Source organism: Rhipicephalus sanguineus, chromosome 3 (assembly GCF_013339695.2).
Source record: "Rhipicephalus sanguineus isolate Rsan-2018 chromosome 3, BIME_Rsan_1.4, whole genome shotgun sequence".
In the NCBI taxonomy this organism is placed as follows: Eukaryota; Metazoa; Arthropoda; class Arachnida; order Ixodida; family Ixodidae; genus Rhipicephalus; species Rhipicephalus sanguineus.
In genome coordinates, this window is record NC_051178.1 from 187,546,851 (window position 1) to 187,572,237 (window position 25,387).

The following is a 25,387-nucleotide window of genomic DNA, read 5'->3' on the forward strand; positions in this document are numbered from 1 at the left end:
ATCGTGAGCGCACGCGAACGCGAATACACATGACACTTCGCTTTTTGGAGTGCTGATGTTGCCGTGTAATTGGAGCCTATGATCCGTGAAATCTTCGATAAAAGGGGCGGACGTTGACGTACATATAGGGACGCTATCCCCTGCGAAGCATCGTTAAGTGCTTGCCCAAGTCGCAAGAATTAAACGCGTGGTAACTTCGCACTGCCGTCTGTTCTATCTATTCATCGGGCAGTTCTCAACTCCTCAACGCCAGCGTTATCGACGCGCACAATTCGAGATCGCGGCATCTCGACGCACGCGCACTCAATTTCTCCTTCGTGTTGCACCTGGCTCGTTCGACCTCTCTAGGCCGTGACGCAATGCCCGAAAGCCCTTGCAAGCGACGTAAACAGAGCGCCCTGTTGACCGCGCGTGTGTATACACCGTGGCGCTTTGGTGCAGCAGCGCTGAAACAAAGCGAACGGGGAGAGAGAGAGCGCGCGTTTGCTTCTCACGTTGTCGTCCGAGGCGGCGGCGAGGCAAGCGGCGGGCAGCCTTGCCGCTGTTGCGCAAGGGACGTCGGCAAGGACGTCGCCGTGCACGGATCGGCCGACCGGCTTGCGGGAGGCGCACTGCTACGCCGCGAAGGCCACCGCAGCGATCGACGCGCGTGCTTGCTTGCTTGCAGCGGGCGCGTGCATAACTGTACGGCGGTCTGTTTGCCCTCACGTCGCTGGCTACGTGTTCGGTACTACCAGAACAAAGATATATCTGGTATATACATGGAGTTCCCCCAAAACATACTCAGTACCCACGCAGCGCAAAATTAGGAACTTGAGTGTGTAACACCTTGTTAAAGAGGACTGTTTAATAACACAATGCATGTCGGCCATTTAACACATGCCGTGGTGTTATAGCCGCGGTGCTGCTGCGGAGAGTAAGTGCCGTGGTGCTTCGGGTGTTTTGTCATATTTTACATCGTTTTGAAAATTTCGAACGGTAACACAGCGAACGTAAAAAGGGAGCACTATTCACGCTTACGTACACGTCGCAACGTATGATTTTTGCCCCTTGATTTGGGACGGATCTCATGTATGCGAACTATATTCGCTACTGGTTTGTCGACTTTCATTCATAATATTGTTTGTTCCTCCATAGATTTTTTTAGTGTATTGCTTAGCTATATTGCTTTAGAAGGTTGTATATTGCTGCCAAGAGCACTCTGCGATGTTTCAGTGGTGTAGTTTTTCATAATTTTCTTTACGCTAACATTCTGCGACTTTTTCTCGCCAGATCGTATTCGGTGTTGCTATTTTGTGTAATAAGGTAACAATATTAGCGTGTTCTAATACTTTTCGAAAAAAAAAAAAAAAAACCTCAAGAATGCAGAGAAGCACACTGAAGCTAGCTTTTGCAACACTCAGACGCGTCATATACAATGCGCGCTGTGCCCTTTGGAGACACCGCTGGTCGCGTATTACTTAAAAACACTCTTTCATATACAGTTGCGTGTCAGCTTTTTCAAAATGTCGTCGCGGACTTTCGCGTCGACGTGGGAGGGCATGAAACAAACAGACGGACTTGCAGACGAAGAAGAAAACAGAAAAGCAAGTGGGTGTAACGTGCTTTGCAATGCCGGCGGGAACGTTTTATTTATCGAGTTTCTGTGAATGCACCTGACCTTTGCCGGCGGATGCTGCAGATGGCCGCCCCAGAGGAGCCCTCGCCATTTCCTGAAGGGCACGCCGATTGTTTATGTATGCGCATGTGCGCGTGCCCTCGCGACCTGACACGAAGCAAACAAGTGCTGCTTGCGGTGCAAAATGCCACCGCCAATATAGGCAGGCAAGGCTTGAGTCGCGATATAAAGCTTTGACCGTAGGCTCTTAATACGAGCACGACTCCCGATTCACCTTTCGGCTGCCCTCTTGTCCCATTGTGCATGAACAGGGGGATCGCAGCAATCAGTAACCGCGAATTTCATTACATTTGCATTTCGGTGACTTGTTCGTTCTGTTTTTTCTTTTTTTTTGCAACGTTTGTATGCTTTCGCACCATAAAATACTTTTGGCGCGGTCCTCTGCAGGTATGGTAGGGTTTCGGTAGGGGCCGAGACAGCCGGTATTTCCACAAGCAAAGCCTCCGAGACGAAGAGACGTTTCGCGACTTTTCCGCCAGGGGAAGGGCGCATGCGCCGGGGTATCGTGAAAAAGGGCGATTATTGGATACGTATATACAAACCGCGGAAAATGCGGAGGTGTCTGAACTCTGCCACTCTGCGCGTATATACCCTAAAGATGTTTGTTTAGGGACCTGCTCCAAGCCACGCGTCGTCTCATGCCACATCAATGCGCAGAATAATATATGTATGAGCGTGTTCCCATTCTGCTCATCATCGAAGATAGTTTGCTTGACTGCTGTAAGAAGACAGCCTCGACAGCAACTGATGGAACGCGCTTGGAATACGTATCACGCGGAAATTAGGAGAGAAACACATTTTATCGTACTATTTTAACATCTTACGTGCACGAACCCATATAGTAAACACAACTTAGCTTACATTAGGCGCATGAAAATAAGCGTCACCGCTGGTTTTCGTGTGCACATATGACGTCCCCGTCGAATTTCCGAGCATCCCGCTCAGCCGCCGCATATTGTTTTGACTTCGATCCATTGCGAAGCTGTTTCATATGTAGGCTTTACGTAAAAATTAGGAATCGAACGAAATTTCATTAAACACCAGGGTTTTACGCGCAAAAACCACGATATGGCTCTGAGATACGCCTTAGTTGACAGGGGCGTAGTCAGAAATTTTTTTCGGGGGGAGGGGGGGGGGGAGGGTTCAACCATACTTTATGTATGTTCGTGCGTGCGTTTGTATGTGTGCGTGCCTATATACGCAAGCAAAATTGAAAAATTTCGGGGGGGGGGGTTGAACCCCCCCAACTCCCCCCCCCCCCCCTGGCTTCGCCCCTGTTAGTTGAGTACTCCGGATTAATTTTGACCACCTGAGGTTCTTTAGCGTGCGCCTAAATCCAAGTGCGCGGGTGTTCTTGCATTTTGCCCCCCATCGAAATGCGGAACGAAACTCAAGACGAGTGCTGTCATTCTATAGTAATCGCTTTTACCTATATCTTTGCAACTATGGAAAATTTGGAACACGGCCTAAAACGTACAAATGGTCAGATATTGCGAGCTATGCGCGAAGGTCCGCGCCCAGAGGTATACGTCTTGGTGCACCGTTCTTACTACAAGCGCCGCGACACAAGAGCGCGTGACATCGGCCTTCCGTCGCAAGTGTGAACACGGTGTCTTGGACAAGAGCGTTAAACGTATGCGCAGCCTGCGCTTTCAGCCAAGCCAGGAACCCGCGAAATGTGTTGGCAAGCTCGCTGCGGGCGGCTGCTCCGGTGGCAGTAGTATAATTGCTGGGCTGGGCCGGGCATCGCAGGCCCACCCTTGAACTTGCTCGTATGCACGCAGGCGAATGCGATCGCCAACGGCGATCCGTCCGCTCTCTGAGCGCGATTATTTTTCCCCATTGTGCGCCGGTCTGAGCCACGTCATGATTACGATTCGCAACCGGTGTTTCTTTACGGGTCGCGATCGTATCGCTGGGTGCTCGCCCCGCCGGGAGAGTCTGCGCAGCACCTCCGAGTTGGCTGGCTGGTGTCCGCGTCGGCGCGCTTTCTGTTCCGACGACGGCGCAGGGCTCTTGTTGCGTGATCTTCATCGTCAGGAGCCTCGGTTTCCGTTCGTTTCTCGCAGCACGCTTTTCTCCTTTGCACGTCGCTGGCGGGTAGCTTTGCCCCCCCAGCGGTTAGTGCTGGCTATACTTATCTTCTGCGCGGTGCTGCTGACGGCTTAATAATTTTTCCGAGTCCGCATGCACCTTGTTTGGTATTCACCGCACCCGCGGCAAGGTTGTTGACACTGCTGCGTAGTTTTTCTTCGCATTACACCTCTCTCGGATTTGATGAGTCGCTTTCGTGATGCCGGTCGATCGGCTGCTGTTCCTGCATTAAGAGCCGTTAGAAATGCGCCGGAAGAGAGAGCGCTGGCTATTAGTGGAGGGGCATTATTGCGAACGGCAAGGTCCACTGACTTCACGTGAGCGTGACGTGTGGATGGCGTAACATAAATTGCGATAGAACGAACGTGATCACGTGGCTTGGAGGCATTCACGAACGTGTTGAGAATGTGACGAAAGGTCCCGGTTAGAGGGAAGAAATATGATCGTGAATATAACGAGTCGAGGCGTTGTTTACTGACTCCAAACGTTATGAGCGGCTTCTTACTCATGCCTGGTACATGAAGGAGCAGATAACGACAGTGTGCATCAAGACGGCACCACGTCAGCAGAGCTATAGCCTATGCCCGGTTCTGGACGCGTTGTAGGCATTTGTGCTCGTAAAGAAATAGTAAATAGAAAGAGAAAAGTCTTCGGCTTCACTGCCTGACTGTCACGTTCTTCAAGACAAGAGGCGGCAGCCGGTGTACGCTTTCTCCGCTCCGTTCTTGCGTCGACTGTGCGCAGTGTGTGAATGTATGTATCACACACACGTACACACTCCGCATTCAGTATGCCCTGTTTGCAGCAACCTCGCGTTCTTTCAAAGCAGGGCAGGTTTTTCCTCGCCTTGCGTGTGTGTCTGTGTGCTCGCAGACTTCGTAATAAGGCGGGTCGGGCGGTCGCAATGCATGACCGCGCGGAGCTAGTTGCGAGCTCGAGTCGTGCGCGTGGGCATGGGACGTCATCGTGCATGCAACGACGTGGCGACCGGAAACTGTCTATTCGGCGGCGGAGATAACCTTATTATTCGCCCACAGCGACGTCAGGGCTCGTCCTTTGTGCGATTGCACGGCTCTCTTCTCCCGTTATCTTCTCCTCAAGAAAGAAGAACGAAACATATGAAGAGGGGGTGGCGGATGTAGAGTGGATTGCGAGGAATTGCCGCTGCGAAAGTTGTCCACTGTTCGCCCTTGCATGGAGCTTAGGTCCGCGTGTCGATTCACCGGATTTCGAAACCGAGGGCAACCGCGGATATAGGCCTACCTTGCGCGCTGGTGACTCATCATCGAGTCAGGTAAACGACCGTCCAGTCCATTGATGGTGGCCCTCTCCAAGTTGATCGAGTGGGGATTGTGCCGCTATCGGTGCGTAGTAAGGCGTGCGTATCGCGTCTTGCTCTCGCTTATCGACTCGTGGACACGGAACACTGCTTGTGCCGCGCGCAAGAACATACGTCAGCGAGATAAGGCAGGCTCGTAAACAGATCGATAGGAAGAGAACAGGGATACGCAAGTATAAAGGCGATCACATGTCAGATCGTTTCAACCGATGATTCATGAACAGGATTCATTAATACTGTTTGGTCGTTTTGAATCCGCCTTCTCGGTAAGCCGGCGGTTGGCAGTAAGTTAGCGCTGAGCTCATTCAAACTACAAGGCTGTTTGTTCATTCATAGCTTCATTCATCCATCGCTTGTTCATATAGCGAGGGCCTCTCCACGGCAAACTTGATGCCTTAGGTTATAGCATACGAGGGTTTATTGGTCAGCTACCACTTCGCCCAAAGGTCACGTGTGACGTGACACGCTCTGGCAAAAAAGAGTATTCCACACTCGCCGCCTGGGCTACGAGTGGCGCTGGCTAACACTCCAAGTGTAAGCATGGGCAAATATAACCAATGAAGTGGACGGGGAAGCGTCTTCCGTCTTAGCTCAATTGGTAGAGCATCGGGCGCGTAATTCGAAGGTTATGGGTTCAGATCCCACCGACGGAACGGGTGATATTAAAGTGCAGCTCTTAGGCGCCCGTTCCTGCGTTGAGCGGCGTCGCCGTCGGTGGCGTAACCGATAGACATGAAAAAATTAAGAAAACATATCCAGAATCGAATATAATTTGAAACCGAGCCCTTTGCGTGGCAGGAGAGTATTCTACCACAGAGCCACGCTGGTGCTTGAAACTGCTTTGCTAAAATACCCTATACTCGGGCAAGGAATCGCGTTAACCTATGTAATATAGCGTGGTAGAAGAGTAAAATAGCAACCAGTCATCACACAATGTTAATTGCGCAACGAGTGTGCGGTTTAATGCTTCCCACCCACGGCAAAGTGCTCAGCCATTACTCTTCATCGTCATCAGCCACATGCAGCATCAACAAAGTGCACATAATACCTTACAGATATGTAGCGGGTACCTCGCTTATCCGCAGAAAGGCGAATAATGGCGTAGTGGGTGCTGGCCTACTTCACTAAAATTGTGATTTATGGCGTAGTCGATACCTTGCGGAAAGCCAAAATTTCAAACACACTTGGCCATGCCCCAACACGAAGCTGCGCTCTGAATTCGCATTAGGCAGTATCGTAATCGTCGGTGAATTTTTTTTCGTCCACTTCATTTCAATTTACGTCACAATTAGTACACTACAGTTAAACACAACAATTGACGTCCTCTATGCTTTCCCTGGCCTAATTGTCTGTTCGATTCACTTGGTTGTAGCTTGAGCGAAATGAAGATAAGCTTCTTCAGCGGTTTCCGCGCGCCATCACCTTCACTGGGTGTTTGCGTCCTCTGTGTCATCTTACTTAAACTCGCGTTTCCTGTCTTCCTTTCTTTTTCTTTCTTTTCTGTTTCGCTTACACTTCGCGCCGCTTTGTGTGTGGAAGTGGCGAAGAGGATGTATAAAAGCCCGGCCGCAGCGATTCGTGCCCGTCGACTTTGCAATCGGCCCTTACTCACGCGCGCGTAAGCGATTTCGTTTCTGACTCAGATGTAACACACTCTCCTCCTCCTCCTCCCTCGTGGTGCAAGCGGTGCCCATTGACGAATTCTGTGTCCGATTCGCGGAACCGGCGCCGTCTCCGCCATCGTGGCAGCCACGGCGTCGAGAGAGAAACACCTGTCCTTCGCGAGATGCGAAGAAACCATGAGTCGCTTGCCTCCGCCGCGAGCCTTCACCCCAACCGAGTCGTCCTTCGCTCGAGGCGGCGACGCGACACGACCGCCTCCGCGGCGGTCTGGTTTACTTCGCGGCGTTGCCGAATCCGTGTTTCCTGCATCGTGTACTCGCTTCTTATTCTGTGCCATAGGTTATTTCTTTGTTTGTTTTTTTTTTTGCCTTCCTATTGCTCGTTTCTCATTTTGTCGTGAGTCAGCTTTTTCTTTTTACGCGAAAGGACGCCTTTCGGCCGTGACCTCAACGCAGAGTCTCTAGTCGTGATAACGAGGGTTATGGTGCTCGACTGCCGACCCGAAGGACGCGGGATCGAATTCCGGCTGCGGCGGCCGCATCTCGACGGAGGCGAAGTGCTAGAGGCCCGTGTACTTACATTCAGGTGCACGTTAAAGAACCCCAGGGGGTCGAAATTTCCGGAGCCCTTCACTACGGCGTCTTTCAGAATCGTATCGTAGTTTTGGGACGTAAAAATACCTACAGCTTTTATCTTATGTCTCTTCTAAACTTTACCTTCAGTGGAGCGCTAAAGGAGCGCTTAACGCTTTAAAAAAAAAAAAAAAGAGCGCTGCTGGCTGTGCCTGAGTTGTACGAAACGTCTGATTTTGTCCGCGTTTTTCGTGCTTTTCTTTGCATTCACCTTGACCGTCTATACAGTGAGGATGCGGAGTGGAAATTTTTGGCGCTCGTTTTTGCGTGAGGTGCCCTTTTCCTTATCGCATGTCCGTTGCCACTGTGAGGACGCGTGCGATGTTTCGTAAGCTTGGCGACTACACCATGTGTATCAGCCCGATCCTGCTCTGTAACCGCCCGAGACAGACGTTGAAAAGGACTGTAATGTATATAAATGTTGAAACGCTTCCAACCTAAGGTGGACGACGTTAGCTGCATTCGGTAGGGGAGAACGAGATCGAAGTCACGCAGCGTCGAAGCTTTGGTGCTCGATCGGTTTGGCAAGAAAGTTGTTTTGTTGGCTCATTTTTACCAGTTGGCGGCGAATGGGGAATGTCGCTGCCGGTGTGTTTTTTTATATAGACGTGAGCCAGCGAGGCTCGATTTCAGGTTCTGCTTATAGCGCGTGCCCGCTGCTGCAAGCCAACGACGGCCTCGGAACCGGCTTCTCGTGCGGTGTGCCGTTGTCGCCGACGGCTCTCGTAGAGTAGTCGGAGGGCGCACGAAGCCATTTCGGGGTGCGTCCGATGACAGGCCCTTGTAGCTCCTGGGCGAACACCCATGATGGGCGAAGCCAGGTGTAAGGGCCACGCTGGCGCCAGCACTTTTGACAGGCGGATTTGTCTTCGTCATGTCGGCTTCGCTTGTCCGCAACATTGACGACGGAAAGGAGGATTTCTCGCTGCGCGCGAGTCACAAAGCGTTGTGCTTCGTTTCGGGCTTCGGCATCTTCTGGCGCCACTGGGCGACTCCGCCAGTGGCGCAACGCCGGTGTCATTTGGGACGCACTGACGGTCACTGCTGGCAGCAAAGAACATCAGCCGCTGTCGCCTCGCGCGCATCGTGCGCTCGCACTCTCTCCGCGCACCGGCTAGTCGAGGCTTACAGGGTGCTCTGCAAGTTCGAAACAAGCGAGCGTAGTCCCAGCCGGGTCTTCGACCCTGAGTGAAAGAGACCATTTATAGTTTTCGGACCAATACGACCAACTGAATACCGTTCCGCCGCTTGTTGCTGGACGATTTCAGTTTATATAGTTTGCGACCCTGAATAGCTCATCCCTTAGAAGCGACGCCGGCAGATGAAATATCATTAACGGGAGCTTCTTCGCTCAGCAGTTTTCCTTTCCCATCCGGACCTCCTCCTCCTCCTCCTCCTCTCGGCAGGTTTTGTGCGGGTTCGGTTCGAGGTAAAAAGACACGTGGCTCGAAATGAGTTCTTCGGTCTATTTAATTCTCCACTGCGCGCGTTGGACGCGGATCTACGAAGCACATTTAAATTCTGTGCGCGTACACGGAAAGCGAGGGGGCATTGAGCCAGAGAGAAAGAAAGAAGAAAAAGCGTATAACGCTAGGTGACTTGCTTACGTGTGCGAGTCTAGGCGATTTCGCCGCTGTCATAACCTGATCGGGCCTGCGCTTGCGGCCACCATCTCTCTCTCGCCATTCCTTTCCTTGGATCTCGTGCAGTTTGGGTGTCAATATGCGGACCTGTGCGTTCTCTCCCGCGAGCGAGAGAGCTGCCCTCTCTTTTGCGCTTTGCTTCTTACTCTGCACAGGTGTAGCGGGATACACGCCTGCACGCTCATTGGCTGCCTTGCCTCGCAGCGCAACTCCTTGAACTTGCTGGCGAGTGACTTCTTTCTCCAAAACCAGTTGTCCGACCTGTCTGAGGCAAGCGCGAAGCGAAATGAGCTCTGTAGGAACGGGTGCGTTTCCTCTGGGCGCACCGTGGCGAAACATACAACAGCGCGGCAGCTCATTTCTGGTCGATTTAGGTGATAGTCCGCACTCTGGTTTCCTCGTTGTCGGGGAACGATAAAGCAGCTGCCGTCCGCCTCGGTGGTGCAGTGGTTATACGGTGCTCGGCTGCTGACCCGAAAGTCGCGGGTTTGATCCCAGCCGCGGCGGTCGCATTCCGATGGAGGCGGAATGCTAGAGGCCCGTGTACTGTGCGATGTCAGTGCACGTTAAAGAACACCAGATGGGTCGAAAGTTCCGGAACCCTCCACAACGGCGTGCCTCATAGTTATATCGTGGCTTTGGCACGTAAAACACCAGGTATTCATGTTATTATAAAGCGAGTGCCTTCATCGTTGTCGTGTATGTTATCGCATATCTGTGCTCTGAAATGTAGCTGCGGGCCGGATTCCGCGGGATCATCTCGCGCATGCTAGGAAGGTGCGGTGAATCGCCCCATTTCTTATATCCTCCTCACGAGCTTTGGGAGAAAGCACGGACCAGCTCCGTCCTCGATCCAATCCCAGTTCCAGCATCGAGAGCTGTAGAAGCAGGAAGAGCCCCTTTGCATATTAGCAATAAAGATGTTCATTCTGAAAGAATTATTTTTCGACTTAATTCCTCCAACTTGTACGTCGTGAAGGCTATTCTTATTTTGAGCAGTGTTTTCCTCGTCACCTTCTATAATAACGAGAAATCCTTCTTCGCTTCTACACAGCATGTGTTGAGTTCTCCGTAGTCTGAGAATTGTGGCTACTTGGGCCGGTTGGTTCGCATCGGTAACAATTTATAGCGCAAATAATGCGGACACTAAAGACACGAGACGACAAATGAGCGCTAACTACAAACCAAGGTTTACTTTCCACCGTACGCATTTATACTGCTGCCTATCGCTATCACACACGCGCACATCGCTTTCTTAGAAAGGATAACTATTGGTCACACATGTGTACTGCAGCAGTGCTGACGTACCGAGAACCCAATAGTGATATCTTGTTTTGCTTCTATTGTTTCGCGGGTAAGCTTGTCACCACTCTTTCTGACTGCACTGCGCAGAAAGTGGTTTGCATGCCACACGAACTACAGTGCATTGCAAATCAGCCATCACGCGCTGTTTTCTTTACATTGTTAGCGTGCTGCCTTAAATGATCATTTAGACATCGTCCAGTTTGACCTACATATTGTCTGCCACAAGATAAGGGAATACTGTACACAGTGTACGATGTTGGACGGCTCTGTAGGCAACACATTCCATGTAGATGCCACCGTACTTCGTGCGCCTACCGCACTCCGGCAGCATAGATGCGCGTATTTGTACAATTGAGGTTCTTCGCGAAAGTGATACGCAACGATTGGACTGCTCATGCGGTTCCCCGGGCATGACACGCGAGAGCGATGGTCGTCGAATTCGGGAAATTAACGCGTTAATCGACACGATCGTCCCGGTTCCGTCGTGGCGGGTTGTCGGCTTCGATGAGGCCATCGATACCGCGCCTCGCAATCGCACGCGAGCGGCGCCCGGGAGGGGGGCGGTTCGCGTGGCTGACCCGGCTACCCTGACCCCGTTCCCTTCCGGCGGCGGCCCGCGGCGCTTGCACAACCGGCGACGCTGATGCAAGATGGACAGGTCCGCGCGTGGCACTTAGCGGGCAAGTCTGGCCGTTCGCGCGCTGCGCAGCGGCAGCCGTCCGGTCTCAGCCCCCTCCGTTCAAATGCATTGACGCTGTGAGTGCGCCGTTATACGAAGGGTGAAGTTGGGCGCGGGACACAGTTAACTTTGTATCACTCTTTGTCACAGCGTCTCTTGCCGCCCTGTGGGGCCCGAGCACTGCTTACTTAGCGTTGCGACACGCGAGCGCTGCCTTGCGTCTAAATTCTCACGGACCAAAAGGGACGTCCCCCCTGCTCCTTCCGTAGCTGAAAGCGTGCGCTGGCCTTCAATGTTGCAACGCCGTGCTGCGCGATATTCATCGGCTAGCTCTTCGCGCAACGAGGGCCGTGACAGACATACCATGTATCCGGTAGCGACTCACAGCACTCTGATACATGCTACTGCGAGAATGTCTTTGCGAAGTTATGCGTTAACCAACTGTTATAGTTCTTGAGTGCATTATGCTCGATTGTGATCGTCTCGATTGAATTGTCTCACGATGCTATCAGAGCCGGCAATGACGTACAACGTGGCCAATGTGTCCATATATAGAATATACGTTCGTCGAGGACATAATGACCAACTCAATTTACAAATAAATGGATCCAATGTAGACCTCCCGAAGGTTCAACAGGGACCCTTCCCACGTGAGAAAAGGGGCCCTGCATCGTGTACGTCGAATTAAGTGGGTCACCGTGGCGTAATGACTTCTAAACTATCGTTGCCTGTAATCAGACTATACAACGTCTCTGCAGTTAGCCGCTGCCGACTGATTTCGCAGCCTTCCCACGTCGTTCTCGCTTGCATGTATAGCTTTTATCTTGCGTTCAAGCCCACTGCACTGTGCTGACTTGAGCATCTCTAAATGATGTTTAGAGCCGAGTTCGAGTTTGGGAGTATTATCTATGCATTGGGTCACGCTTATTATTATTTCAAGTGTAACAGCGGACTTAAGGCCGTTTCACATGACACAAAACAGAGCGATGTTCAGGCTGCGAATTCGCTCGCAGCGAAAAAAACGGCCGATCGATCTCGCCGCAGCGGTCAGCGGCGAGCGACCATGTTGTAAATTTTTCGCTCTGTTCGCAGCGGCGGAGCGATTTTTCAGTCCAGATCCGTCGAAATTGCGCCAGCGAGTTTGCTTTGGTTATGACCGTTGTTGCGTATTCTCAAGTGAATTTAGATTGGGGACTGTTTTTAAATGACAAGACACGCGTGCTCTTCGCTACCAGTGATGAAAAGTTAAGAATATCATAACGCACAGATTGTTACATTACATTCGAAAATTATGCAGTGTCTGCCACAAACAACGGCAGCAAGCAACATTGCGCGCCGCGCCAGTCGCAGAGCGAAAATCGCAGACCATTCGCAGTCCATGTGAAACGAAACCGCCATTAGCGGTGGTTGCGAATAGAGCGAACCTAGCGATTTTCTTCGCTGCAATCGCGGCATGTGAAACAGCCTTTAGGCGGCTTTCTGCTGATTTCCTGCGTACATTGCGTCTGTCCTCGAGAGTTTTAGACACTTCAAGCTGGGAACGACCTTTATCAAGATTCCGCGCTTCATCCCTTAAGCGATACCAGCAGGCACGCAGGCAGACGTGCGTCGCACAGAACCGCGCGTTCACACGCACGCACTGTGTCGGGGCGCGCGGCATCACAATGGTGCACGGAATTTGCGAAACTGAAAGGCTGCCCGAGGTTTACGTGCATGCCCTTTGTCCTCCGCGTGCGTACACACGCGCCTGCGATGTGTGCGTGCAAACTCCGAAGCTCAGCTGCCAGTCTGAGTAAACGGGGGCACGCGAGCGTTGTCTGTCGGAGGGCAAAAGCGGTAAGAAGTGGACGGAGTCGTCGCTTTTTTTTTTTTTTTCTGGGAAGAGCACGGAACGATTTGACCGGCCACGTGCAAATAAACGACGCACGCTTATTCAAACTAATCTCTCGCGCGTCCACTCCGTATGCCGTTTGTTCCCGCGGCTATGCGAAATAGTTGTGTTCAGGCTTATATGATGGATTTACGTTCTTAGCGTGCTCTGTAAACGCTGCCTTAGGTGGGCCGTGTAAAGTCGACCTTTTATTTCCGCGGCAGGTCGTGTGAACTTGCGCAGAGTGGGTTTTCCTTTACTATATGTGCTGGGCTAACAAAGGCAGCGCCGGATAATTTTATCGTGGGAGTTCGGCGCAGAGTGCGCGGAATGGGAACTTCGTGGTTCGGAGGGCAGTGTACAGCGGTCGTTTCTGGTTTGTAACGATCTCATGACCGTGAGTATTCTAGTGTCAAGCAGAACACACGAAAATCGTGCGGACTTTCCGAACTCGGGTCTTGACATAACAAAACGCAGCAAAAATCCTTTTTTTTTTCTGGCGTCATGGCAACATGGTTACGTTCTTTTGCATAATTCATTTGTGGTCTTTTGTGCCCAGCGGATTTTCTCGCCAAAACATTGGACGCGCAAATTTTTTTTCCCAAGCTGCTTGCGCGCGCGCTTCGACACCATTGCACCCATGGCGGACGGGCGCTGAATGTTACGTAGACTGAGTTGTAGTCAACAGCGCTGTACACTGCGTTATTTCAGGCATCTTGGCTGGCCAAATTAGGACCGCTGTCAATACCGTCGTAATTCTGTGCCGTTTTTTGTCGAGAACATGCAGATATTGTCGTTGAGTAGTGTTTTCTGTAACCGTGTGTGCTCGTTGGGTATCCGGCCCCGGGATTCTAAAACTGCAGCGTTGTGCGAGAATGTGATATCAATTTTGCAATAGACTTTTCCAATAATAGCTACTGTGAAGCTTGAAAGCTTGAGTAATGCGTGCGCATCTCCTCTGCCTCGATCACACCATTGCAACGGTATACGTGAGCAGCGGAGTACATCGTTTCGGTTTTCGATGGCCAACTCTGGAAGCGCTCGGCGAAGTTGTGACGTAATGCGCGTTACGCGCTTCGTTCCGCATTTTCTACCCGTCCCGGAATATGTATAAGCTATGGAGGCGGTGTAGCCGAGCCGTAGTGGTGTTGCGGTTTTGGATGATGATGCTCCGGGCGCAGCGCCATGCCGAACGGGCCGTGTATACCCGTTGCGGTGGCTCGCTGCTTGCAAGGGGGACGAGCAAGCGCGCGTCGGGGCGCACCTCATGCACCGCCAGTGGAGCGTGCCGCCGATTCGAAACCGTGGGAACGGATTCCTTCGCGCGGACCCTTTCCTCTGGCGGCGCCGCTCTCCACCGGAGGCGCGCAACTTTTTGAAGTGGCGGGCCGCCGTTGCGCTGACCGTGTCTGTGCGTGCGTGGCGCCGGGACGTAAATAGTGGTCGAGCGGAACAACATGCAAATGGACGCGCGCGCTTCGGTCCCGGCCCGCTTCGTTGGCCGCGTCTGTTGGGATGCACTAGCCGGCTGCAGCGGCTTCTTTAGTGCTGAATGGCTTCATGCCGCCGCTCGTCTTCCTCCTGCTCGGTTGCTTGTGGTTGCTAGTTATACTCGTTCCGACGTGGGAAGGTAGCCACGCAGTCTGCGGTGGTGATGACTAATTCGATGGAGTCTGCGTGGCGTAATGGCTGACTGACTTTCTGGCGAACCGGTTGCTGTTGTTGTGTAGCCTCTGAAGCCGCCACCTTCTTCTGATGCACATGCTTCTTATTTTTGTAGGTTCTCGATTCAGACTGCACAGCAAGGGGTTCCCTCGTGCGTGTTTCTTCTGCCTGGGTGGCACAGCGTGGTCATTTACGCTTGTTGTCTACGTATTGCTTTAAAGCCTGATCCGGAGCCGTCTTGTAACTCACTCCGGTGACATCGCGCTGCCCTTCTGCTGCGTTCACCCTGCCTGCACGAGCAAAGCAAACTTTTCACGATCACGTACACACTAGGACGTCAGCGACGACCCCTCCCCCTCGTCTTCGACAGCAGGGCGACCGACTCAAGTCTTGCTCGCGACGCGGGCTAGCTCGCCATCGGCCAACTGAACCGCGTCGCCCGAGGGTTTCAAAAAAAGAACTCTGCACTAAGATTCGGGGGCCGCTAGGAGGGGACAGCTCCGAGGTCGCTCCCGTTAATTCGGCCGTCGCGGTGAGCCTGCCGGGTCGTCAGTGATCTGGCGCGTGATCGTAAACAAAGATAGCGGCCAGTGGTAGGAGAAACAAGTGGCCGACTCTGTGACGGCGCGGATAAAAACGTGCGCGGGGCCCCTCCGTCTATCGCGCCGTTTGTTTGTGGCTGCCGTGCGCGGAGTGGGGTCGACCGACGCGGGTGTTCCCCCGGAAGCCGTAAAGGAAATCTCCGTCCCGAGGGGTACCTCTCCCCCCCTCTCTATCCTCCCGACGTCACGTCACCCAGCGCCCCAGGCGCCGCCTCGGCCTCGGGTGTTTGCTCTGTTCGGTGGTATGCCGCTCTTCGCCGTACTGGGGTGCGAGTTCAAAGGTATACCCCGCTGGCTGGTCGACCGACACTGAACTTCGGGCGCCAAAATGGAAAAATAAAGGCACCTTGCAATGTGGCAAACGGGTATGCGCACAGTTACAGATAAAACCGTTTACCAAACGTTCCGCCGCAAGAGGGATTTCGTTGCCCAGTGATCGCTTGCGCTGTAATCGGTGAGGGTTCCGTGTTGTGTCCACGGCAACTTTCGGTTCTGGAACGTACTAGCGTGTTTTTTTTTTAAATGCGAAGCATTTCTTAGCGAACTTCTGCGACTTTGACCGTATCTATCTATCTATCTATCTATCTATCTATCTATCTATCTATCTATCTATCTATCTATCTATCTATCTATCTATCTATCTATCTATCTATCTATCTATCTATCTATCTATCTATCTATCTATCTATCTATCTATCTATCTATCTATCCGCCTACGACTTCGTGCTCTCCTGGTCGCTTGGTTAATCGAATGTGCACCAAAATTGGTATGGCGTAACATGACTGTATGACGAACATAAATGACAAGTCATAACATGAAAATCATGACACGAATGTCATGTACAGCATGATTTACATGCTACGCTCATGGTGCGCTGGCGGCCGTTTCGCTAGCTTGATATACACCAAAATTGGTATCTTGTGACGTGACTGTGTGACGAACATAAATAACACGAGTTAACATGAAAATCATGACACGCATGTCATGTACAGCATGACTTACGTGCCACGCTCATGGGGCGCTGGCGGCCGTTTCGCTAGATTGATATGCACCGAAATTGGTATCTTGCGACGTGACCGTGTGACGAACATAAATAACACGAGTTATCATGAAAATCATGACACGCATGTCATGTACAGCATGACTTACGTGCCACGCTCATGGGGCGCTGGCGGCCGTTTCGCTAGATTGATATGCACCGAAATTGGTATCTTACGACGTGACCGTGTGACGAACATAAATAACACGAGTTATCATGAAAATCATGACACGCATGTCATGTACAGCATGACTTACGTGCCACGCTCATGGTGCCCTGGCGGCCGTTTCGCTAGCTTGATATACACCAAAATTGGTATCTTGCGACGTGACTGTGTGACGAACATAAATAACACGAGTTAACATGAAAGTCATGACACGCATGTCATGTACAGCATGACTTACGTGCCACGCTCATGGTGCCCTGGCGGCCGTTTCTCTAGGTTGATCGACCCCCAAGTTGGTATTGCGCGACGTTACTGTGTGACGAACATAAATAATAGGAGTTAACATGAAAACCATGACACGCATTTTCCTCAATGACATACAAGACGATGTATGCAGCTCTTTGCTGGCTGCTTCGCATTACATCGATTCCCACAATGCGTGGGATCTGCCGGCTTTTTTTTTTTTTGCCTTTTCCCAGCTGAACGGAGAACCGTGGCAAACGTGGCGGGACTCTAAAGGCGCGTTTACACTAGAACGACACGACACCGATTTCGGTCTGCCGACTGTCGCCGGGAGTGTCTTTTGTCGTGCCGTCGTCTTATTTACACTGAAACGACGCCAACAATCGGCCGATCGTCTATGAAAGACGCCGTCCGCGTCTTATCGTGCTCCCAGCCTCTCGTCGGCCGATTCTCTTGTCACACAAAAGGCGCGCACAGCGACACCGACTAAACTTGCGCGCTAAAGTTGAAAACGGGGGAACACCTGCAGCTCATTTCGGCCGTCCTCCCTCCTCTACCATTGTCCCTCTCGGGGTAGCGGCGCGGCCCCCGCCACCCCTTCCGGCGTCGGGGATGGGGGTGCGGACAGACAAAGGGAAGCAAAGAAAAGACGTCGGAGGGGTGCGCGAGATGCCCATTGTCAAATGCCCGAGTATGTCGAGGGGGATCTCCCCAAAGATCTACCCCTTCGACGTTCGAAGCAACGACATGGAAAAATTTTCGCTCGGCCACCGATCTCCCGAAGACCTCCCGACGACACGTCGGCCGATACGTTCTGCTGGTGTTTTTGGTCTGCCATCATGTTACACTACTACGACATGCTGTCTTTGGAGGCGTCGGCGTCGTTGTCGGCCTAGTGTGACCGGACGGTCCGGCGACATCGTCGGCGGGCGACTCGTCGGACGACCGTCTGCGTCTACCTCGTGTCTGCGTCGGTGTCGTGTCGCTCTAGTGTAAACGCGCCTTAAGGAGGTATACACGTTGGTTTTGGAAGCCGACACCTCATTTTGCAAGCGAGTACTCGATACCACCTGCTCTTCACGGGAGTACACAAGGAAGTCTGTTGTCGTGATCCCAACGCTCCGCGACGTTGTACCGGAGCTCGCATACAGCCTTCGGATACATAAATAAAAACAAACACACAAAAAGGAAGCTGTGCGTGTATAATCATATTATGTTGCAAGATCGACATTAAGGCATTCGTTCCCATAGCTAAATCTGGTGCACAGTTCGCCGCCGCGCACACGCGTGATCCCCCTGGGGCTATGCGAATATGCCTTGCGTGCCGCGGGAACTGCGCCAGGCCTCGGTGGTCCCATGACTGATACGAGAGCGATGGTCCGCCCAGGTTTGTTTGCGTCCATTAGCACCGCAGAGCGGGCCACTCATGGCGGACGGGCGAGAGCGGTGGGCCCCGGAAGCTATACGACCGGCCGGTACCGTAACGGCTGGCCGTCATGCAGAGCCATCATTGCGGTGGGCCGGAAAATTGACTGGGACCCGTCCTGCGTGCCAGCCGCCACCGTTTGCTGGATGGGGCAACCCCCTGGTTCTGGTCCGGTGCAAATGAAAGCCTAGAGAAGTGTATGCACGAAAAGAGAACGCCGCAGAAGACACTCAAAGGACTGCCGTATGCGCAGTGCTTCGCGTGTGTGAGCACTAGCTGCATGCGAAGGAAAATTGTAGCACGTTTTACACTTATCACGACGAATCCCTCGACGATGTCAGTGAAATATGTGTTGACTTATTCAACGTGGATTTCACTGACTTCTTCGTTAGTGTGGATCCGTGAGTCGAGGACCAACGAATCGTGCCAACCTTGAGCACCTCATACTTGGCTCGCAATCCGCCTTTTTCATTTTCCAGTGGTGCCCTGCCGTTTAGGTAGGGTTTTGGTTAGGGGCCCGGACAACCGGCATCGCCAGTACGAAAGCCTCCGAGATCAAGAGGTGTTTCGCTAATGGAAGGACGGATGCGCCGTGGCATCGTAGGAAAAAAAACCGTAAGATTCCAGAATCGTAGGATTGCTAGGAGTTTTTCTGCTTGAAATGGCCACAAATCAGGCGTGACGCACTTCACATACACATCTATCCACCTCAAACCTGTACGAGTTTTATTATGTTTTGGCGTTTAGGCTGATAATAAGGTGGTTGTCGCACACCCGTGATTTTATTAGCTTGCTCGGTCGGACGTACACGATATTCAGGGCTGTTGCAGCTGGCTCCGCCATGTTGGTATGCACGCGTGGGGGTTATTTTGGGATGTTCTTTCTTCTTCTTTATTTCCCGGGATATTGTTGCAACGCCATGCGAGTATGCACGGCTCGAGAACTGCCCCTACAAGATGGCGCGCCGAATTGACGTGTTCGAGCGCGGACTCTCCTCCTGCCCTCGCCTTTCGACGTCAAGCCCGACTGATTCCAGCGCTGCGCCACCAGCTAATTAATTTGCAGCCGTCCCGAACGAGCGCGCGCGCGGTTCTCGTCTGAAGTCAAGCAAGTGGAACCTCCGAGGAGCGAGAGCGAACGCCCGAGTGAAGAGAGTGGGAGAGAGAAATCACGAGAGGCGGAAGCAGCATTAGCGCGCGCGCTCTTGAAACAATGGATATAAAATAAAACCGCCCGTCTGGGCCGTGTAGAATTAACGCAGAAACGCGGAAGCGCTGTGCTGCAGACAGCTGCAATCCGCGATTCGAGCTCGCCGCGTACGTACAGCGGAGAAGTGCGCTGGATTTTCCGAGCGATAATCCGTACCTGCGCTCGCCGCCACCGAAGACGTGTGGCGCGGTCAAGCGAACTGGGGACACGATTGGAATCTCGTTTCGCCGGGCGGCAGCAGCAGCAGCAGCAGCTAGGAAAACGCAAGTGAAGCAAAAAAAAAAAAAAAAGTAAAACACGCGAGTTGCTAAGTGGGAGCTCTTCTCCGTTCCTATTACTCGCGTTTATTAATTCTTTTTCACTCCTTTCTAGGGGTGTCGGCTCCAGGAGAGAAGCGAACGTCTTGTCGGTCCTATCTCGCAATCTGCGACCGTGCTTTCAAGATCGTGTCTTACGGAAAAGGTGTTGAGAGATCACCGCAGTGCGTCTAAGCGCAGTGCGAAAAACGCACCTGCACTTAGACTTAAGCGATAAAGGTGGACTTAATTTTAGGACGGCACAGAACTTTTCGAATCAGGCTGTTAGCTCCGTTGCGCGCAGGTTATTTCGGGGTACTTACCAATCAATTTCGGTCACTACATCGAGATGGAATGCCGATGATGATATTGATGCAAGTTTTGGCTAAAAATGCTAATCCACTGTTTCGGTAAGATCCCCCACCGGTAGTTGGGTTTGACGACTGCGCGAAATACTTCCGTAAACTGGTTCCCCCGTTTTTTTTTAACACGAGAGTTAGAGAGAGAGAGAGAAATGTTTTAATGAAAAGCTGGAGATGTTTGCCTGGCTATTCGCCTGACATGCTACTCCAGGTGCTCCAGGGTGATGATTATGATATATACACTGTTAACCACACACACATACATAGACTACACTGTTTACAATGTTTCGGTCAGGCTTGTGGCCCGCAAGAAAGTCAGCAGCGCTTTCGTTGCACGTAACGCACAGGTGCTGTTTTGCCATGGGCCCAGAATGTGCCGCAGTTCTAAACACGAGTCCTGTTGAAGGTGCAAAGCCGCCTTCAGAGATCTTCTTTCTGTTGCGAGAGTGTTTTATGCCGGGGTCCACCAAGAGTTTCATGACGTATTTCCGTCACGGAAATACGTCAGCAAAATGAACGCCATCAGATCGCAAAGAAAAAAAGACTATAAGAAAAACGTTCCGTTGACGGGAGTCGAACCCATGACCTCTCGCTGCGCGACGGTGGCTGGCGGGGGTTTATAGCCCACTGAGCTGCCGCCTAACACAGTACGGAGGCTACATGAACGCGCCTTTTATCTTTCACACTTTCCTCTTACAGTGCTCTTGGATAGAAGGATGGATGCTATGAGCGTCCCCATTACAACGGGGCGGTGACATGTGTGCCACCAGGCTCGTAAAAAAAAAAAAAAAAAGCGCCGTTGCTACGACCGTCCCATTCGGCGCGTTAATTTCGTTAACGCTTTAACACACCGTGAGGTGGCGGATTTAGCCCAAGCCTCGCACATAGCATCCATCCATATCGAAAAATAGCTATCCGACTATAGTTCACTATATCTCCGACGCTCGCCTGGCTGTCGCACCGCGTTCCCCGCTCGCCCTGTGAGAATTAACGGCCGGCCTAGCTAGAGCGGCCCGAGGGCCCATCGTCGTCCTGCTTCCGCTCCCCCCCCCCCCTCACAGGATTCTTTGACGAATCAATAAAGTTGTTTACCTACCTACCTAGAGGGAAGACACGACGCGCGTTGCGTTTTTCTTCGCGTATAACGACGTTTTGAAGGAGTGCATATCGAGTATCAGTGTTTATTATGTGCTTTTCGATACCATCTTTGCGCGAGATTCACCATATGCGGTGTCCACATATACGTTAAGAGCTTCAGCTACCGCAAGGGTTAAATCATGATCATGGCAGTTAGTCGTCCGTACGGAGATGTGCCACTAGGCGTCAACGTGAGTGCGTCCACATCAAGCGATGCTATACAGTGAAACCTCGGTGATACGAATCTCGCGGGACCATCAAAAATATTCGTATCATCCGAAATTCGTATCACCAGAAAGCATGGAAACTTAGCATGAGACAAAAGAAAGCTGGCGAACATTTTCAATTATTGTTTATCAGGGCCGCAGCCCACGTCGACGCGTTAGAGAAAAAAAAAGTATGGCTTTAATGTCCTCTGTAATCTAAACGCGAAGGCACACGGAGGCACATAAGAGCCTCAAAGATTCGCGCACACAATCTCGGAGGCCGTGACGTGTGTCTGAAGGTTTAATCTGACCATAAGAAAAGTGTTTTTCTTACACCATGATTCTGACGATTTGGCGGTGCGCCGCGCATGCCCACGCTAGCGTTCACGCGCTCGCACGTGCTTGGCACGTCTTCCGCGACACCGTGGACAGCACCTCTTCGTACCTAGGCGGTAGCGTACGTTCGTATCAAACGTCGCTGGATGAAAATTGGTTCGCAACAACCGTACTCCATTACATTGCAGGACAATGGGCCTTGGCCGGGACCAACGAAAAATTCGTATCACCCCAAAATTCGTATGGGCTGTGATCGTATCACCGAGGTTTCACTGTATCTGCCAAACAGTAGACATTGTACAAGCTTTCATATACCAATGCATTATAAACATTTAACTACTGCTGTGACGACACGTTTTTTTTTCTTTTTTTTTTACCTACAACGAAGCCGACACTGACTCACCCAGTCGAAAGGGCGGGGCAGTCGGCTCCGGAACGCGCGTTTACGCCACAAAGCAAGCGACGACGTAGCGAGTCCTCGTCTGAATTAAGTACCGTGCAAAGGCGCAGCCGCATCGTGGACCACGAAGGGAGCAGTGTGCGTTCACGACCGTTTCGTAGCCGAGGCAAGATTTAGCAGTGCTGCGTGCGCGCGGTACTGCTGCTCCGGACAAGGCGGTTCGGGTAGCCCATTCTAAACATCTTTCTGCTGCTCTTTTCGCATGGTTAGGGTCATGGGCTGCGAAAGAAGGCTGCCTAAAAAAGGCAGCGCTGCGGAGCGGCCGATGTTGTTATTGTTGGACTGCCGAGGGGCATTGACTTATTTTGGGACGCGAAGAAGCTACGCGCCCCTGCGCGCGAACCGCGCAGGCCCCACCGTTCGCGACTCGGCGGCTTTGCAGCGCGCTCGTCATCAGCGGCACGCCCAGAGGGCGTCTTGATATCTAGTAGTACCCCGCCTCAATGGTTGGGAGAAGTTATAAAATGCCGACGCTGGTTTTCTGACGCTAATGATCGATATCTGCGCGCGCACTAAAGACATATTTCTGCGCATTCCTCGGATTTGAACGTAAATGAACAGCTTTATTTTTTGTTTATTACATCGGTCGCGCGGACGGGCATTCTTATTTGTACAAAGAAATCAAGATTTTTAACCAACTAATAATGAGGGAACACTAATTATGCATTGTTATTATTTTCATAGGTCATCACCATAATGGTGCTAAGACCACACATTGCATCATTGCAGTAATGATGCAGTTGTAACCATAATTTCTTTAGTACATATATGCCATATTGTAGAAAACATTTCACGAGTTTTGCAGGCTATAAACTGGTAAGTTGAGAAGTCCTCATTCGGGATTTGGAGCACCTTACCTACACACCTATATGCAGCCGTTCCATATTGAGAAGTATCAAGAGGAGCCTCCTGTATTCCAATCAGTTTACACATAAGACTCAGTTTACACATGAGACATGCTTTGTTTCACAATTGTTTTTTGATATTGTTGGGTGAAAATGGAGAAGGGACAGTAGTGCTTGATTGAGGCAAGTTGCTTGATCATATTGAAAACTGACATGAAAATGAATGATGGTAGGTCTGGTGGAGAGAACCAGGCATTGTCGCAGGTGAAGTTGTCTCATGCACGTTAGCCAGCAGTATTATAATGATAGTACATTTGATAGTATGCGTCCATGCCTATATACATTTTTTTCATCCTGCATTATAGGATCTTATGAGCTTGCCATAATGCTGATTTATTTGCCCCCCCTCTGCAGCCACCTGACACAAACGACAACCTGGGATGACCCTCGCAAGAAGACCCCAAGCACCAAACACCACGCAACGCCTCCGCCCCCGCCACACACGGCTGCTCCCCCAGCAGGGCCATTCAAGAACCTGGGCCCGCTTCCAGATGGTTGGGAGCAGGCCACCACAGCTGAGGGAGAGGTTTACTTCATCAACCACATTGAACGTACAACCAGCTGGTTCGACCCAAGGATACGTAAGCTGCCTTTCTGCCTGCAAATGTGCTCAGTGTTCTTACTTATTCCAGCAATCCTTCATGTGCAAGAGCATACATTAGAGTACCCCCTAAACGAAGCTAAATGGTTGGTAGTGTTGGTTATCTGCTGTACAACAGCAGCATTGAGTAAAGGCAAAAGCAAAAATTGTGTGTACCATATTATGTGTCTGAATTTGTATGCTCTCGCATATACAAAGAACCTGAGCTGGTTCTGCTGACTTCAGCAGCGTTTTGCACAGGAACTTGTGATTGATAAGGTCTGTCAACTTGGAGTGGTGCTTTTCCATATGCTGAAGTTCTTAAGGCCCCTGGTTCTACATAGCACAGAAAAAAAAAAATATGGCTGATCCCTCCGTCATAGGAATTGATATAACACAAAAGTAAAACGTGTCTTCACAGAAGTAGTGCTTATTGTGTAGTGATATACAAGAGCTTGTACAATGTCTATTGTTGTTTGGCAGCTATAGCACCGTTTGACATGGATGCACCCGCGTTGACGCCTACTGGCATATCTCCGTCGCGACGATTAACGCCCATGATCATGATTTAACCGTTGTGGTAGCTGAAGTTTTTAAAGGGACCGACAACTGATTTTTCTCGACCCAGTTTTTTACGGCGCGACAGGAAGCTCACCCATCGTAGCGTTTGTAGCTGCAGTGGTTTATCGGAAAAGCCCGTAGTTATTTTATAAGCAGTATTTTTCGATCTGAAAGGCTCCAAACATGCATGAAGGCTTGCTCCAGCAACGCTGAGAATTGATAACGATGCCGCTAGCCCTTGTGAAAGCTGTCGTTGTTCTGCTTTCGCAGGAGTTACTGTAACTATGCTTAACCACCTTTACAGTCGCCGACCGTTTATTCGGACGCCGAAAATTCGGACATGCTCGTTTATTCGGACACCTTCGCGGCACCGCCACACGTCCCATTGAAGTAATGTAAACTCACGACCGAAAATTCGGACGCCCCACAGTCCGCCGTTCGATTTTTCGGACTCCGGCTGGCTGATCGAGTGCGACGTTGACCGCCATGACAAGCTGTCAGCAATGTTTACAAAATTTTGATAGGTTGCCAGCACTGAAATGTTGCACTGGCTATAACTGGAGATCGTGCCAGTGTCAAAAATCCACGCAGAAGTTACCGATCTCGAAGGCTATGTTTGTTGGCTACACGTAACGGTTGCCTTTTGGCTTTAACCAGTCACGTATCCATTGAACGGCTACCACGGCCAAACAGCAGGCCAAGCCAAGCCAAGCTTGGAATCGGCTCTGTGCGGCGTTTGAGGCGAATGACAGCGCGTACGAGTACGACGCGGATCCTAATTCGGACGAAGAGAGTACGACAACAGATTACAGAAGCGCTGCAACATCAACTAGACCAACATCGTTTCCTTTTGGCGTGTGAGGGTTTGCGTTCTCATGTTTCTGTGGCTAGGCCTGATCTGCATCCCGAGCTTTGTGTCCTGCTCGTGCGAGGCCTGATCTGCTGAAATTGCTCCGACGCTGCCCGTTCCATGTGCGCCGTCGGAACTAAAGAAACGCGGCAACTACAAGGCCCTGACGATGGCGAAAAAAAGCGGCGATTATTCACCATGGAAGTTGCTTGGGAGTTTTCGCCGAGTTGGGCGATGAGATCCGTCGGCTACTCGAACCAGCGCATGTGGACAGTGACTACCGTGATGACGCACCTCACACACCACAGCCATCACATGCGGATTTAGCGTAGGCTGTTGCAGTGCTATTGCCGACCCGCAGGGGTGGCCAAACATTGGCTGAAATACAGGCCGACTTGGTCGCGCGTAAGCGTACATGTGTACAGACGCGCACTAACAAGTTTTTTCCGGCCGCTGGGCCAATAAAAGTGCTTTTTTCTG

General features: G+C 51.4%; 1 protein-coding gene across 14 annotated transcripts in view; it reads left to right on the forward strand.

Moving 5' to 3' along the window:
- Window positions 1-25,387, forward strand: part of LOC119387853 (transcriptional coactivator YAP1) — a 202,753-nt gene that overhangs the window by 144,080 nt on the left and 33,286 nt on the right. For all 14 annotated transcript variants that reach the window (XR_007415466.1, XR_007415467.1, XR_007415465.1 and 11 more), the window contains exon 2: window positions 23,271-23,497. Coding sequence is in view for 11 of the 14 variants with exons in the window: in XM_049413708.1 (XP_049269665.1) it covers window positions 23,271-23,497 (227 nt within the window). In the remaining 3 variants the exon portion in view is untranslated. The remainder of the gene's footprint in view (window positions 1-23,270; window positions 23,498-25,387) is intronic.